This window comes from Talpa europaea (assembly GCF_964194135.1).
Source record: "Talpa europaea genome assembly, chromosome: 2".
Taxonomy (NCBI): domain Eukaryota; kingdom Metazoa; phylum Chordata; class Mammalia; order Eulipotyphla; family Talpidae; genus Talpa; species Talpa europaea.
In genome coordinates, this window is record NC_140068.1 from 108,718,757 (window position 1) to 108,743,765 (window position 25,009).

Below are 25,009 nucleotides of genomic sequence, written 5' to 3' on the forward strand. Positions count from 1 at the left end.
CAAATTCCTAGAATGATATAGTTATCCAAAGCTAGATAAAGAAGAAATAGAATACCTAAACAGCCCAATTACAAGCAGTGAAATTGAGGCAGTAATCAAAACACTCCCCCAAAACAAAAACCCAGGCCCAGACAACTTCACAAATGAATTCTACCAAATGTTCAGCAGTGAATTATTGCCTATCCTACACAAACTCTTTAAAAATTTTGAAAAAGAAGGAATACTACCGAATATGTTCTACAAAGCCAACATTATACTAATAACAAAACCAAACAAAGACAACATCAAAAAAGAAAATTACAGGCCAATCTCCCTAATGAATACTGATGCAAAAATCCTCAACAAAATCCTTGCCAACAGAATCCAGCAATGCATCAAAGGGATAGTATACCACAATCAACTGGGATTCATCCCTGGGGCACAAGGATGGTCCAACATATGAAAATCAATCAGTGTAATCCAACACACCAACAAAAAGAAAAATAAAAACCATATGATCGTAACAATAGATGCTGAGAAAGCATTCGACAAAGTCTAACATGTATTTATGATGAAGGCCCTTGAAATTCTCAGGATAGAAGGAACATAACTTAACATGATAGAAGCCACATACGACAAACCCACAGACAATATTCTTCTCAAGGGCAAAAAGGTGAAGTCCTTTCCTTTAAGATCAGGAACAAGACAAGGATGTCCTCTCTCACCACTGCTCTTCAATATAATACTAGTGGTCCTAGCCTGAGCAACAAGACAAGAGAAAGACACACAAGCAATCCAAATAGGGAAAGAAGAAATAACACTATCACTATTTGTAGATGAAATGATAACATACAGAGAGAACCCTAAAAACTCCAAGGAAAAACTACTCAAAACAATCAGTTTAGCAAAGTAACAGGATACAAAATCAACACACACAAGCAAGTAATCTTTCTATACACAATCAGTCTGAAAAAGGAGGAATCAAGAAAACCATCCCTTTAATAATTGAAACAAAAAAAATCAAATACTTGGGAATACACCTGACATAAGAGGTGAAGGACATATACAGAGAAAATTATAAAACACTGTTAAAAGGATTAGAAGAGGGCACAAAGAAATGGAAAGACATCCCCTGCTCATGGATTGAAAGAATTAACATTGTGAAAATGGCCATCCTACCAAAAGCAATTTATAGATTCAAAGCTATTCCAAAAAATTTCAATGACATTCTTCAAAAAAATAGAACAAATTGGGCCTCCCCTTGTGGCACAGTTTGTTGAGCGCAGCGCTGTGAAGCTGTCTGTTGCCTCTGCAGCACCGGTTCAATACCGGCCAGCCGGCAAATGTCCCACATGGCGTGGCAGACCTCTCCTGCCTGGCCCGCTGCTCCTCTCAGCAGTGTAATTTGTCAGTCTGCCTGTTCTGTTCCCCACTCTGTCTCTGGTGGATCCTCTCACCCTCCCATGCATCTGGCCCATACCCCTGTTCTTAAATAAATAAATCTTTAAAAAAAAAAAAAAAAGAAGAAGAAGCAATAGAACAAATACTAATGAAATTCACATGGAACCACTAAAAACTACAAATAGCCAAAAGCCCTACTGACAAAAACAAAGGTAAATAGAGGTATCACACTTCCAAACTTCAAGCTATACTACAAAGCCATAATAGTTAAAACAGTATGGTATTGGAACAAAAATAGACATACAGGCCAATGGAACCCAATAGAAAGCCCAGAAATAAAGCCACACATCTTTGGACAACTCATATTTAACAAAGGAGCAAGGAATTGTATTGGAAGGACAGTTTGTTCAATAAATGGTGCTGGGAAAACTGGACCAACATGAGCAAAAGAATGAAACTAGACTACTACCTCTCCCCATACACAAAAATCAACTCAAAATGGATAAAGATCTGGACATAAGACCTGAAACCATAAAATATATAGAAGAAAATATAGGTAAAATACTACAAACATACATCTCAGTAACATCTTTAAAGACTCATCACCCAAAGCAAAGAAAGTAAAGGAAATGATAAACACCTGGTAGTCCATCAAACTGGAAAGCTCTCAGGGACTCCCTGGTGGCCCAAGGGGTTAAGATGCAACCTATGAAGATGTCAGCAGCCTCTGCAGCATGAGTTTGATCCCCCAGCCTATCAGGGAGAAACCCACATGGCACAGCAGACCTCTCCAGACTTGCCCACTGCTACCCTCAGCAGTGTACTTCGGTCAATCTGCCTGTTCTGTTCCCCACTCAGTCTCTGATTAATCCTATCACCTCTACACCTCTGGCCTGTATCCCAGTCCTTGTATGCATAAATAAATAAATCCTTTTTAAAAATTACAAAAAGAATTCAAACTGAAAAGCTCTGTACAGCAAAAGAGACATTAACCAAAACAAAGAGAGACCCCATTGATTAGGAAAAAATCTTTGCATACCATACAACTGATAAGGTACTGATCACAAAAATATACAAAGTACTCACAGGACTCAACATAAACAATCCAGTGTAGAAATGGGCAGAAGAACTTAAAAGACATTTCTCCAAAGAGACCAACAGGCATATGAAAAAATGTTCAACATCCCTATAATCAGAGAAATGCAAATCAAAACCACAATGTGATACCACCTTATACCACTAAGAATGGCACATATCAAAAAAACTAGCAACAACAAATGCTGGTGAGGATGTGGTGAAAAAGGAACTCTCCTACATTGCTGGTGGGAGTACAAACTGATCCAACCACTATGGAAAGCTGTCTGGAGATTCCTCAGTCTACTAAAAATGGGGTTACCATATAAGCCAGCAATTCCTCTCCTAGGGATCTACCCAAGAGATGCAAAAACACTATTTCAAAAAAGATACTGGTACCCCTATGTTTATTGCAGCACTATTTATAATAGGTAATACCTGGAAACAACCCAAATGCCCAATAATAGATGACTGGATCAAGAAGATGTGGTACATATACACCATGGAATACTGTGCAGCAATCAAAAAAGATAAACTCATGCCATTCACAGCAACGTGGATGGAGCTAAAAGGAATTATGTTCAGTGAAATAAGTCAGAAGGAAAAGAAAAACATCAAATGATATTTTATAGGAGGAATATAGGGGAACCAAATAAGATGTCAGGGGAAAATAATAATAATACAGAACAACAAAACAAAAACAAACAGACAATTATAAATCAGAGACATACTGCAGGGGAGGAGGAGGGAGAGGGATCAGAGGGAGGGAAGGAGGAGCACAGGGGAATGAGGTGATGGTGCAGGGGTGCATTGGGGAAGGAAATTTTACTGGGACTACACCTGGGGTTTGGGAAGCAAACAATTTTTTAAAAATTGGCAATTTTTTAAAAATGGCAATTTTTTAAAAATCACTTCCATCTGCAAGCAGAGGCCTTTGGAATGTAACAATAGGAAACATTCAATGATATTGTTTCAGGCTTGCAGATAACATTTGAGAAATTACTACTTACAGTGTTTTAATTGAGTATCAAAGTTGAGTATTCCTAATTATCTGAAAATGTTATTAAATACTACCACTGCATGTGTGTGTGAGGCTGTATATATTTTTTCATAGACTTCAACCCAAACAACAGGAAAATGCAGAATAAAATACTAAAATCTGTCTTCTAATGAAACGGGCAAGGAACATACTTGAAAAAACATAAACTATTAAATACCCACTTTTCTAATGCTCTGATTATTAGGAAAAAATCTTTGCATACCATACAACTGATAAGAAGTAGATTTTTTTTTGTTAAAAACACTTTCTGTTTATATCCAATATGTAATTAACATTAGTCTAAATGAAATAATAGCATTTTTAAAAAAGATTTATTTATTTATTTATTTATTTATTTATTTATTTATTTATTTATTTATTTATTTATACAAGCACTGGGCACAGTCAGAAGCGCTGGAGGGTGAGAGAATTCACCAGAGCCAGAGCAGGGAACAGAACAGGCAGACTGACGAAGTACACTGCTGAGGGCAGCAGCGGACGAGACAGGAGAGGTCTGTCGCGCCATGTGGGACCCTCCCCGGTGCTGGGGATTGAACCGGCGCTACAGACGCTGCGGGCAGCTTCGCAGCCCAGCGCTCCACCGCTGTGCCACCAGGGAAGGCCCGAAATTATAGCATTTTTAACAACAGTTTTATTCCTAGTGTAGAAAATATTAGTAACTACAACCCACATAACATAATTATACTTGGGGTCCTCACTATTGCTGAGACTACAGAGAATCTGAAACCATCTCTGGGAACTCAGGGGGACAGTGTGACCAGGTCTCCGTGCAGGAGAGGAGCAGGCAAGGCAAAGACCCAAGTCCCAGGATTTGGTTCTGGGGTCTCAGCCCTAAGGCAGTGTCAGGGGGATGATCTGCCTCCCAGCAGTTTCATTTCCTCTTCTCACATCTGTGGCGGCCTCCTGCCCCTGCCCTGTGACTCCTCCTCGTTCTCACTCCCACTGCCTGGAGGTTTTCTCGAGAAGCGGAGCAGCATCACCAGCGCCCCAGTTATAAAGTCTGCACCCACCTCAGATGCGCCCCTGACCCCTAAGACTAGGGTCATGAAGCCCCCGCCCCTCCTGCTGCTGCTCTTGGCGATCCTGGTGCTGACAGAGGCCTGGGCGGGTGAGTGTGGGGTTGGGAGGGAAACAGTTGCTGCTGGAGGGAGGATCAAGAGGACCCCCAAGCAGGCAGGGGCCCAAGACACCAGGGGCGGCCTCCCCTGCCAACCCGTTGTGACCCCTGGGCCCCGCTGTGTCCAGATCCCTTTCTGTCCCTCCCAACCTCCCGCCGTCTTCTTGGTACCCGAGATCTGGTCCCGCCGCCCCTTATAAATCTTATGAGCCCCTCGCCCCTCATCTCCCTGGGACCCCGAACCTGCACAGGGAGGAGGCTCAGCCCGGGTCTCCCTCCCGCCCCCAGGCTCCCACTCCCTGAGGTATTTCTCCACCGCGATGTCCCGGCCCGGCCCCGGGGAGCCCCGCTTCATCGCCGTGGGGTACGTGGACGACACGCAGTTCGGGCGGTTCGACAGCGACTCCCGGGGCCAGAGGATGGAGCCTCGGGCGCCCTGGGCGGAGCGGGAGGGGCCGGAGTACTGGGAGGGGGAGACGCGGACCTCAAAGGGCAACGCACGGATCTTCCAAGAGAACCTGCGCATCCTGCGCGGCTACTACAACCAGAGCGTGGCAGGTGAGCAGGGCTGGCCCGGGGCACTCACGACCCCACCCTCACGTGCCGGGTACCCTTCACCTTCCGGATCTGAGCTACACCCCGAGGCTGTAGGATCCCCTCGGACCCTCGACTCTGGGAAGAACCCGCAGGACTTTCATTTTCAGTTTGAGTTTATTCCCGGGAGGCGCGGGCGGGGTGACGCGGGGTGACGCGGGGTGACGGGGCGGGGACAGGCTCTCACACCCTCCAGAGGATGTTTGGCTGCGACGTGGGGCCCGACGGGCGCCTCCTCCGCGGGTACAGACAGTACGGCTACGAAGGCGCCGATTACCTGGCCCTCAACGAGGACCTGCGCTCCTGGACCGCGGCGGACACGGCCGCGCAGATCACCCGGCGCAAGTGGGAGGCGGCCGGGGAGGCGGAGCGCGTCAGGAACTACCTGGAGGGCACGTGCTTGCAGTGGCTGCGCAGGTACCTGGAGCAAGGGAAGGAGACGCTGCAGCGCTCAGGTAAGAGGGGCCAGGAGCCCTCCAAGCCTCCAGACCTCGCCCTGCAAGAGGAAAATGGAGCAAGAGTCACACCATGACACCAGCTTTCTGGTGGGGGAGGGAGGAGTCTGCCCGGGTTCATATTCTGTACCTGAGAGATACGCGCCCAGAGGGCCCCACTTTGTCTGGACAGTTAAGGGATCCAGTTTCTCCAAATGTGAAGAGACTCTTGTCAGGTCCAAACCTGTTTGTGGATCTGGGGGTTCCTTGGTCCCTGACTATGGTTTGAGAAGAATTCACAGCCACCTCTTTAGCAGAAGGACAGCAAAGTTTATCTGGAGACAGAAGTAAAAGATTCTCAGGGAAAGGCACTTGGGTGGGGAGAATCCTTTGGAAAAACAACTGCCAGGGAATTGTGGGGAGCTTTTGTCATATATGGGGTACAATAACTGCTCCCTCCATCCCTTCCTGGGGTGCACGGCACAGGTGCTGTTGGGATATTGGTTTATGGCCCAGGAGCAGGCTGGGGCAGGTTGGGCATGAGTTGCCTGGGTGTCAGCCAGCACCCCCTGCTCTTCCCTTGGGGGTGGGAGAGCATTTGGGTTTTTTCCAGATATTGCTTTTCCTGTATAGGGGAGATGTCTTATTATCCACAAACTATCCAGTCTCAAGAAATTCCCCTCTCTGGGTGCTTCTAGCTTTCCTTGTGCTTTGTAGGTTGGGGAGTGAAGGGCAAGAACTACTTTCCCCCCTCTGGGAATTTCTTGGATGTTCATGGGATTGTTCAGCTCTGGCAAAAGTCTTCTGTGGTCCTGGGTATAATTGGGTGTTTAATTTTCTTTAGGCATTGTCCTCACTGCCCTAAATATCTAACAAGACCATCCCTGAAATCACTCTTCACCTGGCCCTTTTGACCCAGCAGCCATCTTGGGAACCATGAGTTTCTCTCTCAAGGTCTTGTTTTTGGTCTGAGGTCATTTTGGATGTGACTCCTGATTTTCTGTGTCATTCACCTTCCACTCAGGTCAGGAGCAAAAGTCTGTGTTCTCCTCCTTAGAGACCTGCATCCTCCTACCCTGGGCTCTCACCTGATTATCCCAGAGAACCCAGACCAGGCTGGTTTCTGGGTTTGTGCTTCCTCCCTCCAAACCGGTGTCCTATCCATTCTGAGGGTCACATGAGGCTGCTTTTGTGTCCATGATGGAAACACAAAGTGTTAATTTTTTGATGCTTCTCCCTCAGATCCCCCAAAGATACATGTGACCCACCTCCCCATCTCTGACCATAAGGTCATCCTGAGGTGCTGGGCCCTGGACTTCTACCCTGCGGACATCATCCTGACCTGGCAGCGAGATGGGGAGGACCTGACCCACAACACGGAGCTGGTGGAGACCAGGCCTGGAGGGGATGGAAACTTCCAGAAGTGGGCGGCTGTGGTGGTGCCTTCTGGAGAGGAGCAGAGATACACGTGCCATGTGCAGCATGAGGGGCTGCTGGAGCCCCGAGTCCTGACTTGGGGTAAGGAGGGAAAGGGGACACAGAGCTTCTCAGGGGCATCAGGAGCCCTTCTGGAGACCTTCAGAGCATCATATCGAGGCCTGGGGCTCAGGGCCTCCCCTTCCCTTCCCTTCCAGTGCCCCCTCCTCAGTCCACTGCCCTCACCATGGTCATCATTGCTGGCCTGTTTCTTCTTGGAGCTAAACTTGCTGGAGTTACAGTGGCTGTAGCTGTGATGTGGAGAAAGAAGCACTCAGGTAGGGAAGGGAGTGGGGTGTCTTCCCACTATCGTTTTAAAGTTCCAGGTACAAATTGCTCTCCAGGTTAGTGAGAAGTAACATCCCCACACTGTGTTGCCCAGTCTAGAGTTGATCGTTAAAAGTCTTTTGTAAAGCACTTATGGAAATGAATTATAAATCTTTCTCTCGATATTTCTGGTGATAGGGACATGATTCCCAGTAAACATGCCTGTTAAGGACAGACTCTATCCAGGAGGCAGTTGGTCCAGTCACCCCTCAATTCCTTTGTTCATATTTTCTGCTCCTACTCTGAGTGTTCGGTCACATTCTAGAAATTCCCTGGGTCCAGACTTGGTCATTCCTTTAGGACTTCATGGGCTGACTCCTTCCTGGTTTCACAGAATGTTTCTTCCCACAGGTGGACAAGGAGGAAGCTACACTCAGGCTCCAAGTAAGTGTGGATCAAGGGTTTGGTCCCTGAGCCCCTGGGTGAGTCACCTCCTCATTTTCTCCTGAGGTCTCATCTCTCACAGCTCTAATCAGGTTGTTTTGATCCCCCCCCCCCCAGGTAGTGCTAATGCCCAGGGCTCCTAAAGGTGAGACCTTAGAGGCCTGCCGTAGGAGGAGCTGGGGCTGATAGGATGAGACCAGGTTATGGGGAAGCTGTGAAGGGGACCTTCTGAGGATGCAGTGGACTATTGAGAATGTCAACACTTACATGATTCCCTGAATTTGTTCATGGTTATTTTCTTTCATAGGGTGAGACAGCTACCTTGTGGGGACTGAGTGATGCAGGGTTTCTTCTCTTCTCCACTTTGTGACTTCAGTATCCCCTACTTTTCACTGCTGAAATGGCATCTGAATTTTCTGTTTTTACTAGCATAATGTGAGGAGGTGGGGAGACTGGCCCAGCCCTGCCCACCAGGACTCTCCCCACACTGACCTGTGACCTTCCTGCTCCAGCAGAGGCATGGCTGACTTCATCTCTGCCTGCACATCGTGTTTTTCTGAGAAATAATATTACTTCCCTACTGAAAATAATAATAATCCAGATATGAAATTATTTTTCTTGCCTTGTCATGTGGGGGTGATGGGTTAATTAGGAAGATTCCTAAAAATTGAGAATAAAGAGAAGTCCTGAGGACCAGCCTGAACTGCAGGTTTGCTGTGCTGAGTCTGTGCAGGTGGGGGCGGGAGAGGCTGTAGGAGCCGAGGGGGTTGGGGCCTGTGTCCAATCGGGGCTCAGTGCGTAGTGGACTTTGACTGGTCACTCCTCAGGGGTCATCTCTCTGCTCCTTTGTCCTTGTCCCTTAGTAGCACCTGTCCCAGCAGGACCTGTGATCACAGGGACTCAGACACCACCAGGGCCTGTCCTGTCTCTGGGACTATGGGAAGTGAGGGCTTCATGTGGCCGGGTCAGCTAGACTTAGGTTAGACTTGGCCTTCAGCCCCTCTTTTTGGTATTTGTGATTTTTTTCCTTAGATTCCATAGAAAATTAAGGCTATTCTTGTCTTTGTGTGCAAGTTCTGCTGTTCTCATTCCCTCTGGGTTTTTCCTGTCCTGACAACAGCAGTGTTGTTGTCCCCACCAGGCCTAGAGCGTAGAGTGGCCTCACACACAGGTGTCTCTGTGGCGTGGAAAGATGAATCTCACACTCACATGATTCTCACCTTCTTTCTAGGACTTGAATACTTTTCACTCTTTCCCCCACCTCTCAAAGGAACCACATTCTGGAATCAGCAGAGAGGATGGATCCCATAATTTCTCATCTTAAGTGGAATTCTGCCCCACGCACCATCCTCTCTCCCTGCCATTAGATTTGGTAGCCCCAGTGCTGGCTCCCAACCAAACTCATGATTTATAAAGCAGAGTCTAGTTTAGATTTATATTTGGTTGGAAAATAGTAACCATAAGCAAAGGATCATTGTTTTTTGAAGAGAGTTATATTTACACTTGTGAGCACGGTGTGCAGGGGGGTAGGTGTGGGAGGGAGAGATGGAGGACAGGAGGGTGATCAGCACCTGGGAGAAAAGGGGAGGCCACATCGATGTCACATCACAACATCCACGTGAGTGAATATTGTACTGTAACTGCCACAAAACAGTATGTGGCCAGAGGCTACATTAATAATGACACTATCTCCATTACAGGGGGTGGTCTATACTGGTCATTCTTTGAATGGAAATTTGAGTGGTAGAGATATAACTTACTTTGAAGCAAAAAAAGAATAATTTCTGGCCTTGTGGACCATGTGCTCTGTGGGAAGAGACAGACTATATACTAGAAGCACGGTAATACGGAAAGTGTGGTAGAAGGGGTGGAAAAATGCAGTGGGGAAGATGATCCAGAGTGTGGGCGTGGGGAGGGAAGGTAGCAGTTTATATTGGGTGGCAAACATGGCCTCCCTGGGAAGGTGACCTTTGAGGAAAGATCTGAAGAACGTGAGGTATTATCCACGAGATGGCTGAGGAAGATCCTTCAGCAGGGGACCCTCAGGGCAGGGTGTGTCTCTGTGTGTGTGTGTGTGTGTGTGTGTGTGTGTGTGTGTGTGTGTGTGTGTGTGTGAAGAGCAGGGAGGCCTATGTGGCAGAGCACAGAGTAATGGAGATGAGATCAGAGCCTGGCCTGGAGGATATAGAAGCTGTGACCTTTGCTCTGAGCAAGGTGGGAGGTACAAGGCAGTTCTGAGCAGGGAGGCACTTGGTATGTCCTCTCTAAAAGGATCACTGGGCTCCATGCTGAGAATAGAAGTGGGATCAGGGTGAGGGAGGCACCGAGGAGCAGTAGGAAACCAATGAGTGCGAGCAGTGGGAAGAGTGGATGTGATGGGGCTTTGGATACATTCTGAAGATGGTCTTTACAGCATTTTCTAACAAATTAAATGTAGGGTATAAGAGAAAGGATTCAGGGAGGACACCCCTGTGTTGGACTATGCAAGTGGAAAGATGTAGTTGCTGTCAGTGGAGATGGGGGCTCTCAAAGAAGCATATTTGAGGGGGAGGCATAACAGGCATCAAGTTTAAAGATGGTGAAGCTAGGATGTCCATTAGAAATGCAAGTGATGGCCTTCCTGGTGGCTCAAGGGACTAGGCACCACACTGAGAAGCAGTACACAGCCTCTGCAGCACAACTTTGATCTCCAGCTAACAGGGAGCAAACCACATGGCATAGCAGACCTCTCCTGACTCGCCCGCTGCTTCCCTCAGCAGTGTATTTCAGTCAGTCTGCCTGTTCTGTTCCCCACTCTGTCTCTGGTGAATCCTCTCACCCCCCACATCTCTGGCCTGTACCCTAGCTCTTGTATGCATAAATAAAGAAATAAATATTTAAAAAAAAAAAGAAGAAGAAATGCAAGTGAGGTGGCTGGATTGGCTAGATGAGTCGGGAGTTAAGAAGAAATGTCTGGGCTGGATGATGCCATTGGGAGATGGGATATGATGCCATTAAATGATATTTATAGCCTTAAGAATGAATGAAGTTGCCACAGGAGTGATGACTATCAAAGAGAATAAAAAGGGAAGGGACAAGGCCCTGACCACTGGGCTAGTCCCATCAGCCTTGCTGAGCAGTCCCATCGGCCCCCATGCCAGGAGCTGACCGGCTCATCATTGCCTGGGATGCAGGTAGACCAGGGAGTCCAAGACTCTAGTGTGCACAGGAATCACCAAGGATTTTGTTAAATCTCAGAAAGTTTGGAGCCTGAGATTCTGTGTTCATAACATGCTGATGATGTGCTGGCTTGATCACACACGTTTGGTAGCAAAGGCCATTTAGGCGTCCCACATGGCTGTGTATCAGCTCAGCTGCCGAGTCCTTGGTTTTGTAGCTTATACTCTCAGCTGATGGTTTGGAGGTGCCTGAGTATTTCAAGAAGTTCTCCAAGACACGCTGGTGCTCAGCTAGATTTGGAGCCATGGCGGACAGAAATCAGACAGTGCCCAGATGGGAAGGGATCTACACCTATGTTGAAAAATGTTTATTTTTCTCCCTCAGAAAGAAAAGATGGTCTTTACAGGGATTCTGTTGTCAATTATGAGATGTGATATTGGGACTTAGGTGGGTATAGTCAAGTGGAAGATTTATGAAGCAGTTCACAGTTCAGCATACCGAGAACCCGGAATGCCTGCTGTCCGAAATTGTTCCCAGATTGACTTCTTGGAACAAACAATGGAATCAAAAATTTGTCTACAGTATTGTGGTCTAATATTATATTGGGCAAAGTCATAAGATACAATTGAGGCTAACAGCGAGGAACAGAATCCACCACAGTCTTCCTGGGCGAGTCCCACAAGGAACAGCTGCCCCAGCTGCTAGACACAGAGGTCACCAGACACCCCTGTGATCACAGTGGGCCCTGCAGCTCAGGCTCCATCACTGATGAATTGACAACTGGACAATGTTGCTGCTGACACTGCCCTTGCCCAGTGCCTCCTGCACAGTCCCAGCCTCTCTGTGCTGCCACGTCCAGCAGGTGATCACTGGCTGGTGGAGCCTTGAGCAGAGTCCACCTGCAAGACTGAGAAAATAGGTTTCCTTCTCTTATGGAGGAAGGTGGCCCCTGCCTCCTCCCAAGACTTCTTCTGTGTAGAATTTTCTAATGTAGAAAGAGAGCTCAGGTGCAGGGGGTGAGGTTCGGTACAAGAACAACAATTTCAATGTTTGGAGCAACAATGTGAGACTAGAACTTTCCCTGGTAACTGAAAGGCACTCAAGCTTGTCTGGGAGAACAAGTAATAAATGATTCATCCACTCATTCTCCTGATTTTATCTTATTGGGTCCTACCTTTGTCTTTCCAGTTTATACTCACAAATCATCACTGTGGGATGGTGAGAGGATCACTCAGATGTCATCTCCCTGCCCATCTCTTACTAGGATCAGAACCCTCAGGTCCATCAGCACTGGTGTTCTAGATCAGTATTTATATTTCCTTGTACATGAAAATGTATGAGGGTAGAGACTCTCTAATACTTGCTAAAGAAACAAGGAAAACCCCACCACCCTACACTCCTCAGTTAGATGTGGTGTCACCCAAAGTCCGGACCATGAACAGCTGTCAGCAGACCCAAAGATGTCATGTAAACGTTTATATTTTGCTCCTGGGATGAGATGATAGGGATTTACTTGCTAACTTTGACTCAGTTTCTCTTTGTGGACCCTGTAGCTAAGGCCCCAACACTGCTCTTGCCTTGGGGCAAGAGTTGTTCCAATCAATTCTCTGATACCCATTGCATTCCTGGAGTTCAACTCAGCTCTGACACCAACTCCCTGGAGTTCACATCAGGTGCCACAAGTCGAGGGCTCCATCCCACAATACTGTGCTCACTTCAGATGTATGTCCTATGATTCAATCCTTATGTCACCTCATGGAAAAAAATAAGCAGAAGCCGGGTCTTGAATACATAAAAACCACAGAGGCCAAAGTCAACCTAAATAGGGCAGTCCAGCTGTGACGATGACCCATAGGCAGCCTCGAAGACCCAGCACGCCGTAATTTCCAAATCCCGATATTGCTGCTGCTGGAAGGATAAACAGCGGGATGTTGGGGGCCTCCCTGATGGTGCAAGGGGCTAAGCACAGTACTGTGAAGCTATCCACAGCCACTGCAGCACGGGTTCGAACCTCAGCTGGCCAGGGAGCTATCCACATGGTGCAGCAGACCTCTCCTGTCTCGCCTGCTGCTCCCCTCAGCAGTGTATTTCAGTCAGTCTGCCTGTTCTGTTCCCCACTCTGTCTCTGGTGAATCCTCTGGTGAATCCACACTTCTGGTCTGCACCCCAGCTCTTGTATGCATAAGTAAATAAATCTTTTTTAAAAATGGGATGTTTGGACAGAACTTTATGTCCACAAAAGACATTGTACTTTATTTTTTGGATTTATACATTTTAATTTTGAGGTTACATTTTTGCTCTCCCAGATGTGCACATGTTCCTCTCACCCACCACCAAACCAGCTGTGCACACACCCGTTCTGCTTCCCTCCCCGCCCTCTCTTCCTTCCTGTTCTCTCTGGTGACCATTGTATTAATTCACTTAGTTCAAGATGTATTCTTACTATGTTTTGACAGTATTTGACTTTTGGTTATTTTATATTCCACAGGTGAGTGAAACCATTGATATCTGTGCAAAAAACCTATTTTAAAATGTAGATTTTATGACCCAATTCTTGGATTTCTCACACATAATTGCATCTGCTCACCAAGATAATCTAAATGAATACAATGCACTCAGCTAGCTCTTACCTAAGGATGTTAGAAAATTACCACACACTGGCTTCTAAAACAAATACTTTGCTGTAGAACAAGGAAGGTGATGTTTTTATTGTACACGGCTCGGCTCGCAGTGGCTTATAAGTTACACTGGGAACTCAGGAGAGTGGGTGCTACTGGCCCTGCTCCTGAGGCAGCCTGGCTTTGACACTGAAAATAAGCTCCTTTATTAGCCCTTTTTCATAGTGACGATCCTCTCAGTCAACACTGCACAGCATTCAGTTTGTCTACAAATTGAGGGGGCACCCAAGTTCGATAGTTTGCTAGAGTAATTCTTAGAACTTTGGAAAATGCTGTGCTTGAGTGAGCACGTGGTGGAGTACAGTGGAGGTCTGGAAGGATCCCAAGTACAAGAGCCTCTGTCACCATGGTTAGTGTGCATGTCCCCCCAATTCTGAAGCTCTCTGAGCCCCATGATCTAAAAGTCATTTTTTTGTTTGTTTTGCAAAGACTGAACATACTTTTTTTTTATTGAGATGCAATTGAATGTGACATAGTATTCGATTCAGGTCTACAAAATTATGAATTGACATCTGTATGTATTACAACATGATCACTGCCACAGGTCTGGTTAACACCCATCAGCACATACAGGTACAATTTTTTTCTGGTGATGACAATATTTAAGATTCATTTTCTTAGTATCTTTCAAATATGCATTATAGTAACTAGAGTCACTCTGCTGTGCATAACATCTCTGAACACTTCTGTGTTTACCTGGGAGTACCTTCTCCCCACCTTTGTCCATTCTACCGCCACTAATCCCTTCCACCTCCCCAACCCCATACCTCTGCCAACTACATGGTTTAAAAGTTTTATTGGAAGTTTTAATATGTGAGCATGCTTAATTGAATCATTGGACATTGGTGACTGAGCTCAACCCCAGAACCTCTCCCAGAGGTTGGGGAATGAACCTGAATGTTCCAGCCCTCTAACCCTGTGTCCTGCAACTTAATTGATTAGTTCTAATGGTTTGGGGGAGACACCCTTAGTGTTTCTATACATAGTGTGCCATCTGCAAATAGTGGCAGTTTTACTTCTTCCTTTCTGATTTGGATGCCTTTTTTTTCTTGCCTAATTCCCTGATTAGCACTTTCTAGACTAAGTTGAATAAGGATGGAGTGAGTGGGCATTTTGTATTGTTCTATTGTTCCTGATTTTAGAGGAAAAACTTTTAACTTTTCATCATTCTGTATTATGCTAGTGGTGGGCTTCTCATGTCTGGCCTGTATTACACAGAAGTATGTCCCCTGTGTACCCAGTTAGTTAAGAGTTTGGTCAGAAGTGGATGTTGAATTGTGTCAGATCCCTTTTCTGTATCATTTATGATAACCATATGATTTTCAGCCTTCATGGATTTAATGCTGATTTAATGCCTTTCTAACTCCCCAAATGGCAACATTAAATGCAGAAGCTCTGCTCAATGAGCCATACCAATAAATTCAGCCTGACTCATCTTAGTGTTGTTCCCTGGATTGCTGTCTATAAGTGAGAACAGTCAAGTCATTCTCTCAGAGCATAGCACCCTTCATGCGTCACACTCTCTCTCACTTCAACAGGTCTGAGCCCAGTCCAGTTATAGAGCAAAGAGGGATGGCAGGGTGAAAAATGATAGAAGCAAGCAGAAAAGGACTCAGCAAGCAGAATAATCATTAAGGTCAAATATAAATACTGCAGGAACTTAGCAGGGAAAGTTGCTTTTATTTTGAGGACATTTGACAATTTCAGAAAACCATAGCACTGATTTTCTCAGGCTCAGTCCTGATAAATTTCAAGTTCACTCACCATAGACCACCTTTTGGTCTATGTTTCAGCCAACTGAGTTGTAGTAGATAAGAGGGGATGCCCAGATCTTGATCATGTGGCGGGTCTAATAGGAGATACCCCTGTTTCCTCATAGAACAGGGTGCAACGTGATTGGATGTTTCATAGCTGCCCAAAAAAAAAAAAAAAAAAAAAAAAACTGTGTTTAAGACGTTTAAGCTGCCTTCTCCCGGTCTTGGTCTGAAGCTTCGCAACTTGAAAGTTTGGCAAGTCCATTCTTCCCTGAGCCCCAGGGTCCCAGGTGAGGTCCTTTTTGCCAGAGAGCTTTGTCCTTGTGCCTTCTCTGGGGCCCCATGCCCCTGATCTGCCAGGAGGATTCTAGCAAAAAGATAAGGTCCCAGGCACAGGAACCTGATTCTCTTATCACCTGTTACATTTACTAAACACATATCCTCCCACTTTGCTCCTTTCTTACACGCTGTCAAACATTAAACCAAATGGTTCCACTGGATTAATTGATGTGTAAGCAGCAGGCATATGTAGATGGGGATCCCCACCCTCCAGTTGCTTATTTTGGAGGGAAAGAGGTCCCATCTGTGCCTCAGGGCAATGATTCTCAGTGCCTTCCACCCTCTAAGAAGACTTGGTTCTGCAGACACACAGTCAGGAGAGGGGGTTGCCTGGTCTCTTCCCCACACCCTCAAACCAGCTTCTTTTTCTGGGGCTTAATGTTCCTAGTTTCTGTAGGCTAGCCCCATGAACCAGTTGCTCACCAATGCTCCCCGGGGCCAGTGTGGCAGCCAGCATCTCTGTCCTCATAGGAACTCCTGGAGGGACCCAACTACAGACACCATCATAGAGGGGGTGGCAGGCAGGACTCTGCACCCCCAGAGGAGGGAGTATGGGAGCCAAAGTCATGTACCTCATCCACTCCATAATTCTGCTTTAACTATTGCCCTCTCCTGTTAATCACCAGGTGATGGGGACCAACCCCAATGAATGGCTCACAGCTTCCTGAAATATGACCCTACATGTCCCTACAGAGCAGCACTTAAGGACTTGAAGTGTGGGGTCGACTTTGGGCTGTAGAGGATCCTTGGGTTAGGGTGTAGGTGTTAGGCCTGGCCTGCCCGTAATGCTCAGGTGCCAAGACAGAGTGACAAATCTGAACTGTCACTGATGTGACTGATATGGTCACTGTCATTTCCTCACACAACAAAGCACTGTTGCATGTGGGGAGGACTAGTAATATGCGGGTGGCTCTGGGGAGCTGCCTTCTCTTGCAGCATTTCCCTGCTGATGAGGTCTGCCCTCCCACCCCATGACATCATGGGAGGATGTAGGAATAGGGGTCATTCCCCTCTACCCCAAATCCACATTTAAATGTTATTTTACTGGGAAGAAAAAGGCAGGACATGTGCTAGGAAGTTCACTTTGTTTTCTCTCCCATGAGGTACAGCCAGGTGGACACACGGAAGGGGTGACTAGCTCAGCATAAAGAAAATCTGCACAACTATCCCTGAATGGACTTCTCACTTCTTCGTAAATATTAGGATCCAAGTTTCTCTAGAAATTTAATAAAGAAATTAATATATTGATACATATGAAATGTGCATGTGTGTATATAATACTATACAATATACTACTGTACGTGTAGATGTGATGTGCATGTCTAGGATCCTGTACATGTATATGTATGTGTAGAAAAAGGGTGGGGTGTGGCTATATGGAGGGGGGTATTTATTTCAGGGAGAGTCACAGAACACACCTGAGTCAGCACACGCAGGAACAGAACCCCCTCGCACACCAGGTCGGGGCTCACCCGCCCCTCCGCTGGGCACCGCGTCCCTGTTCACACCACTGCCACCCTGCGGGTGCACACTGGACCCTGCGGCTCAGAGGCTGTCCCTGCGGCCCCAGGACACGAGTGTTGTCACTGCCGCCCTTGCCACTTTTGCCACATCCTTTCTTCTCTGCTTAGTCTCTGTGTCCCCACATCCTCTGTCAGAGTCCTGCTCGTGGTCACCTGTCTGGGGAGCCTCAGGTCATGTCACCTGAAGAATGTTGGGGAAAGAAAGCAGGTTTTCCTCTGTGTGGAAGGTGGGGTCTCTGCCCCCTACAAGCATGGAATTCCCCGACTGGGGTCAGAGGTTGCTGGGGAGCATATTTTTTAAATGACAAATTTCAAGTTGGTTTTTTGACTTTGAACATTGTGATGACCAGTGACACTTTGTGCCTCCATTTCTCTTATTTAAATGTGCCTTCGCATTACCTCACGCCTGTTCCTCCACCGTATCCACACCCAGGGCCGGTGGGGCAGCAATCTGTCCCTTCACATCAAGCCCTCAGCCCACCAGGATGTATGTGCTCTCAAGGCGCCTCCTCTGCATGGACCGAATGAGAGGAGAGGCTGCATTCACTCCGATTCTGTGTTGGAAAGAGATGTTTAGGGACCTTGAGTGGGAGATGTTTGTTTTGAGTAATATAATGTGTAAAAGGTCCCCTCCTCTCAACATCCTGAGTATTTTCTGAAAGTTGTTTCTCTTAACATCCCTTTACCCTGCAGTGGGCTATTAGTATGCTAAATGCAACAGTAACATCTTTGAAAACAGCTTTATTCCTTCTGTGGTAAATATTGGTAGCTGTAACCCACAGAAACAAAATTATGCCTTCAGCCTGCACTAATTTATAAGGCTGCAGAGATGCTGAGATGAAAATGTTTGAGACTCCTGACCCAGCCCCTTGCCTGGACTCAGGGGGACAGTGTGACAAAGGTCTCCGTGCAGGAGAGGAGGGGGCAGGGCGAAGTCCCCTGTCTCCTGGTGGGGTTGTCAGGGTCTCAGCCCCAAGCAAGGTGTGTCTGGCTTGGGCAACATTTTGTTAGGGATTCCCCACCTCCCCTTAGTTTTGCTTCTTCTGACACCCTGTGCAGGGTCCTCAAGCCTGACACAGGTGAGTCATCCCGTCTCACTCCCCATTGCCTGGAGGGTCTAGAAAAACCAATCAGCATCACCACCTCCAGTACAAAAAGCTGAGTCTTCCTGCCAGGACTCAGATTCTCTCCAGAACCCCAGCATGGGAGCCCTGAAGCCCCCAACCCTCTTGATGCTGCTCTCCAGGGCCCTGGCCCTGACCAAGACATGGGCAGGTGAGTGCAGGAGTCTGATCAGGGAGAAAGGAGCTAGGGGACCACTCAGCTGGGGCACAGGATGCCAGGAAAGGCTCCAGTTTCTGCCACTGCAGACCCTATGGTCCCCTCCTCTGCTCTGCTTTTTCCTGGCCCCTTTCTGACCCTCCCAGCACCCCGCCCATCTTCCAGTCTCCCTAGGTCTCAGCCCTCCTTGTCCTGCTGCCCCTCTTCAATCTCAAGAGCACCCTAGTCCCTTTCTCCTTTCTTGCTCAATCTCTCTGGAACCTGGAACCTGAGTGGTGAGGAGGGTGAGCCCGGGTCTCCCTCCCGCCCCCAGGCCCCCACTCCCTGAGTTATTTCTCCACCTCGGTGTCCCGGCCCGGACCCGGGGAGCCCCACTTCATCGCCGTGGGCTCCGTGGACGACACACAGTTTGTGCTGTTCGACAGAGAAGCGGCGGGGCTGAGGATGGTGCCGTGGGCGCCGGGGTAGAGGAAGAGGGGCCGGAGCACTGAGCCCGGAAACCCAGATCACCAGGGACAGCGGAGCGTGGTACCGAGACAACCTGCACCCCCTGCGCGGCTACTACCCGAGGGAGGCCCGTGAGCTACTCTGGCCAGGGCCATGCCAGGAACCCCATCCCCAAAGTCCAGAGTCTCCCCCGAGTCTCCAGGTCCCTGCGTCACCCCAGACTAAGGGACCTGCCGGGTCCCTCGACCCCAAAAGAGCCCCTGGGACAGTCTCCTGCTTTCATTTTCAGTTTAGATTTATACCGCGGGAGGTTGGGATTCTCCGGGTGACCGCAGGGCTGACTGCTGGGGTGCGGGACAGGGTCTCACACCATCCAGCGGATGTACAGCTGCAACGTGGGGCCCGGCCAGCGCCTCCTCCGAGGGTACCATCAGTTCGCCTAGGCGGGCGCCAATTACCTGACCTGCGCTCCTGGACCAAGGCGGACACGGCAGCTCAGATCTCCCAGCACGAGTGGGAGGCCTTCCGAGAGGCTGCGCGCTTCAGGAACTAGCTGGAGGCCAAGTGCGTGGAGTGGCTGCGCAGAGACCTGGAGAAAGGGAAGGAGGCACAGCTCACAGGTGAGGGGCTGCAAGGCCGCCTGACCTCCCCTCTGCTTGCTGATGATCAGAATGCAGCCAGATCCCCTCTATTTTGTGATGTGCATGTTTTAGAATAATTGGAATGGACCAATAATATTATACCAGAATCTATTAGGTTTTAAAAAGTCATATATTTCAGAAACTCCTATTATATATATATATATATATATATATATATATATATATATATATATATATGTTGGAAAGGTATAAGCATTTGTTTCCATGAAGTTTTAAAATACCCAAGTGACCTGATTTGTTTAAATATCTTAGAATGCTGATTATCAGGGTAGTTTTGTTACAGGCTTAACAAATACATGCAGTTTGATAAACAATTTATTACCCAGAGTGATGAAGATTTTAAGTGTAAAAAATTTCTCTGGCAAGACTCAATATTAGTGACTGGGTATGATCTCTCTCTCTCTCTCTCTCTCTCTCTCTCTCTCTCTCTCTCTCTCTCTCTTTCTCGCACCTTTAGATTATTAGATCTTTAGATCATTTAAATAGACTACCAAAAAGCTCAACATAGTCACAGAATGTTTTTTTCCCTTCAGGCAAATGGAAGAAATTAAAACTTAGTTTCACAGTAGTATATTACTGATATAAAAAGTTAATCTTAAAGTCCCTATAACATGTTCCTTATTTTTACTTATCACTTACTAGCTTTGAGATGGTGCGAGGGTAGGGGAGCCTAAATGTCTTGGCTGGTGGAGTGGCACCTGTGTATTTACAAATGCAATTGCAGGACACAGCTCAGGCTAGGGTTCAACAACAACAAGGTTTGTTTACAAAAGGGAGAGAGAAGTTGGGAGAGAGGAAAGAGTTAGAGACAGAGCCAGAGGCAGTGGCAATTGTTAACCTGCGATTTGAAGCAGAGATCAAATGCAAAGGTGTCAAAGTCAAAGGTTATGAAATCAAAGATCTCCAAGGTCTCTCAAGAGGTGGCACCACAGCAGTCAACAAGAGCAAATCTGAAGCTTGGGCAGGGCAGCACCTCACTCCCAACTGGTCAGGGCCAAAGGCAACAGCACCAGGGAGTGGTGACAGATGTGTCAGAGTCAGGGACCAGGGCAATAGCTCTTAGAGATACTAACAGCAAACAGCCACTGGTGTCATTTAGCAGGTGATGTTGGAGCAGAGGCAGAGGTGAGTCTGGGAGGAGTTGCCCGAGCACAGGTACCACGGTTCCAAATCTGTGAGGGTCTTCCCAGGAGAGAGTCCAGACAAATCTGACTGAATGCCATGAAGCTGGCTGAAGCCTGATTTAAATACTCTTCAAGGTGCCTGCCTTTCCATCCTGACTGGTCCATTTTTCAGTTGACTGTCACCTGTGGGAGCTCCAGGTTGGTCCTTTTGCAATCCCACCTATTTGATTTTTACCAGTTGAACTGCGCCAGTGTCCAATCTGACCTAAACCGGGCTTGGGCTTTGGCTTTAAAACTGAGCACCAGCCCCGGGGGTCAGGGTTGGGGGTGTGGGAATATGGTCAAGTAGGGGAACTCCAAACCCAGCTGTTTGATTGGTGCTGGTGAAGTACCAATCAAATTGGTCCACTTTTAAGCCCATGTTCAATCCCACAGTGGTTTCCTGTATTATTCTGTGCCCCACTGTGTTCCCCCAGGCTGCCAAACAATCAACCCAAGGATCAGAGAGATTGACATTAAATATAAAAACTTCTGAAAGCAAGTATTTTCTCTAATGTCTGTTTTCAGAGATGATAATAATTGTCTGATATATTTTGGTGCTCCTTCATTTGGTAAGTATATATTGATGAGTGTTATGTCTTCTTGATGTATTGTCCCCTTAATCATAATGTAGTGACTGTCTAAATCTCTATCTTTTTCAGTTTGAGGTCTATTTTTATCTGATACAAGTTTAGCTGTTCCTGCCTTCTTTTTTTGGTCCATTTGCTTGTAGGATTGTTTTCCAACCTTTTATTCTCAATCTGTGATTATCTTTGTAGTTAAATGTGTTTCCTACAGACAGCAAAAGGTTGGGTTCTGTTTTTTAATCCAGCCTGCTACTCTGTGAAAACAAAAGACACATTTTTAAAACAGAGACACAGAGATCTCTTAATTTTTCATTTAAGACTTTTGTTCACATGTACTCACTTCAGTAAATAATTATTAAGACTCTAAAAACTTTTATTAACTAGGTATCCAAACAGTAACTCTTTTGGAAAAGGCTCTGTTTCTCAAATATGTATTTACTTTTAACTGATCTCCATCAACTGATCTCCATCAGTTCTTTAAATCTGAGGTTCTAGATTTAGCACACAACAAAGCCACACCTCTGTCACAGTTCTCTTCTCCTATCAATTTATCGTAAAACAACATACAACATGTAGAAAGCATAGCACACAAGACAGCTTGAAAAACAACAATCCAAAGGAAAGAAGACCGCAGGGTTTCACTTTTTTAAAAGAGAAAGGACTCCCAGTTATATAGAATGCGTTCCAAAGGACTCTCCACTGGTACTGAACTTCAGTTCCCCATTGTAGTCTGAGCATAGGGAGAGAAAACAGAACGGAGTGGGCTGAGGTTAAGTAGAATCAGGCAGGCAGAGAGCACTGCCTCTGAGCTTCCCCAGGCCAGAGCCCATCCCTGGTAGAAACTCACCGTATTATGCTTGGCAGTCCCACTTGACTGCCCCAGAAGAGACAATTAAATTAAACCCTTTGGTATCGAAGGTACTTAACTTACCTGGCCAGTCAGACAGACAGACTAGGTTCAAGCTGGTACTACTCCAAAACTCCCCCATGCAAAGGTGGAGGGGATGGTAGAGGGGTGGCTAGTGGAGGCACAGTCAGCCCGTCTCCCAGTCCTCCCAGACAAAGAAGCTGCAGCAGCTGATAAAAGTGAGTGGCGGCTCTGTCACCCACCAGTCTGGCCCCTGAGCTCCAAGTGAAGGGAATCCTGAATGAGCCCCCACATTTGTAAACATTCAAGCCAGGTGTAGGGTCAGGTAAAAGTATCAGGCTTTTCTGCCCTCCCACCATTAGGACAGATGATGGATCCTTGCGGTCCTGAAGCATGCCTGATGGCGGGCACCTGGAGGAGGGTGTGGGCATAGGTAGATGGGATTCACCTGAGCTAAGATTGGGCTTTTTAAGGGCGGCGTCAGAGGGACACCAGCAGAAGCAGAGAAAGCAGAGAGCAGAAGCAGAACGAATGGAAGAACCCTGAGAGAAGCAAAGAGAACACCAGAGAATGTCGAAAAACCCAGAAAGAGTGAAGACTTGCTGGGGGCTGGGAGGCTGGCAGGCTGGCAGGCCTGCACCCCTGGCAGCCCCCCAGCCTGCCATGTACTGGGTAAATCCCGATAAAAGCCTGAAAAGCCACTGAGGGCTCCAGGACTCTCTCCTTTACCCCGGTCTGCTGGATCAAAAAACTTGCTCCATGTCCCGTCCTGCCATTACACCAGGTCTTTTGTTTGCATCCAGAAAGCCAAACTGAATCAGAATTGTCTTTGCATCAAGGAGTTTTATTCAAGATGGCCATCAAGGGAGTTGGTGTGATAGGCATCCCAAAGTAACTGACTCCCTGAAGTTCAGGGTGCTGGGACTTTCTTAAGGGGCAGAGAAATGTGAGGGAAGTCAGGTATAGCGGCAGGAAGGTACGGTGCAGGATCTCTATGATCTGAGCAGACGGGCAAAGGAGGAGTCCTGGAGCCCTTGGTGACTTTTGCAGGCTTTCATTGGGATTTACCAGGTACATGGCAGGCAGGGGTGCCGGGGGCCTGGAGGCTGGTAGGCCTCTCAGCCCCCAGTGAATCTTCACTCTTTCTGGGTTCTCTGGCGTTCTCGCGTGGCCTCTGCTTCTCTGCTGGTGCTGCTCTCCTTTTAGTGTTCTCTTTTGCTCTGCTGGTATCCCTGTGACTCCGCCCTTATAAGCCCAGTCTCTTAGCCCAGGTGTAAGGGCAGGAATGGTCACAGTGCAGGTTTTCTGATCCAGCAGACCGGGTAAAGGAGGAGTCAGAGTCCTCAGTGGTTTTTTGCAGGTCTTTTATTGGGGTTCAGCGGGTACGTGGCAGGCAGGGGTGCTGGGAGGCTGGCAGTCCTCCCAGCCCCCAGCAAATCTTCACTCTATCTGGGCTCTCTGCTTCTCTCTCTGCTTCTGCTTCGGGCTTCTTCTCTTTCGGCTTCTACTGGCGTCCCCGTGACACCGCCCTTAAAAGCACAGTCTTAGCCCAGGTATACCCACTTCAGGTGCCCGCCATCAGGCATGCATTCAGGATCACAGGGTTCCCTCACCTATCCTGATGGCGGGAGGGCAGAAAAGCCTGATTTTTTTTACCTTACCCTACACCAGGTATACCCACTTATGTATGCCCACACCCCACTCCAAGTGCCCGCCATCAGGCATGCATTCAGGACCGCCAGGTTCCATCGTCAATCCTAATGTCAGGAGGGCAGAAAAGCCTGATGCTTTACTTACCCTACATCAGGACTTCACATTTCCAGGTCCAAGGAGGTGCCTGACATCTCAGTGACAGGAGTCACTGTGTGACTTCCCCGCAGGGGGTTTTCTCAGCAGATGTTTGTTTCCGATGCCACTGTCATTTGAGACACAGAGAATATTAGGGATGTAACATCTTCAGTTTTCCAAGTTTCCAGGATGCAGGTGAAGCCAGTTTATGATTACTCGTAAAGAGGGAATAGGAGTGTAATGTAGTGAGTTAGCAGTTAATCCCAGAGAGAGAATGCAATTTCGTAAGTAAACCATTAATCCTGGAGAAGGAAAACAAAAGGGTAGTTAGAGTTTAATTCTACTTATTTCTCATTTTTAACCTAGGGCAACATAGCACCATCCATTTTCTGGTGGGGAGAGAGAGGAGTGCATCAGGGTTTTGACTAGAAAGTGACTTACCCAAAAGGCCCTACTATTTCTGCACAGTTAAGGAACTCAGTCTTTCCTGAGGTAGAGGTGAGACCATCCCTTATAACACCCTTCACTGGATCCCTTCTACCTGGCAGCCAAATTGTTTTTTTTTTTTTTTTAAGATTTATTTCTTTATACAAGAACCGGGGTACAGTCAGAAGCACAGGAGGGTGAGAGAATTTACCAGAGCCAGAGCGGGGAACAGAACAGACAGACCAACAAAATACACTGCTGAGGGGAGCAGTGGGCACGGCAGAGGAGGTCTGTGTGCCATGTGGGACCCTCACAGGTGGCTGGTGATTGAACTGGTGCTGCAGAGGCTGCAGGCAGCTTCATAGCCCAATGCTCAACCATTGCGCCACCAGGGGAGGCCTCTGGCAGCCAAATTGTGAGCCATGCCTTCTCTCTCAAGGTCTTCCTTCAGTCTGAGAACATTTTGAAGAACTGACTCCTGCTTTTCT

The 25,009-nt window shown here is 47.3% G+C and overlaps 1 protein-coding gene and 1 pseudogene across 2 annotated transcripts in view; both read left to right on the plus strand.

Moving 5' to 3' along the window:
- Positions 1-5,380, plus strand: part of LOC311167633 (HLA class I histocompatibility antigen, alpha chain G-like) — a 59,115-nt pseudogene extending 53,735 nt beyond the window's left edge. Inside the window, exons 6-9 of the transcript in view lie at positions 4,467-4,622; positions 4,760-4,812; positions 5,048-5,189; positions 5,283-5,380. The product of the transcript in view is annotated as an HLA class I histocompatibility antigen, alpha chain G-like (transcript). The remainder of the gene's footprint in view (positions 1-4,466; positions 4,623-4,759; positions 4,813-5,047; positions 5,190-5,282) is intronic.
- LOC311188227 (patr class I histocompatibility antigen, A-2 alpha chain-like) overlaps positions 1-25,009 on the plus strand; it is a gene marked incomplete at both ends in the record, with an annotated part of 424,961 nt that overhangs the window by 359,920 nt on the left and 40,032 nt on the right. Inside the window, 2 exons of the mRNA XM_084259377.1 lie at positions 5,405-5,680; positions 6,902-7,177. Of these exons, the coding sequence (XP_084115503.1) occupies positions 5,405-5,680; positions 6,902-7,177 (552 nt within the window). The remainder of the gene's footprint in view (positions 1-5,404; positions 5,681-6,901; positions 7,178-25,009) is intronic.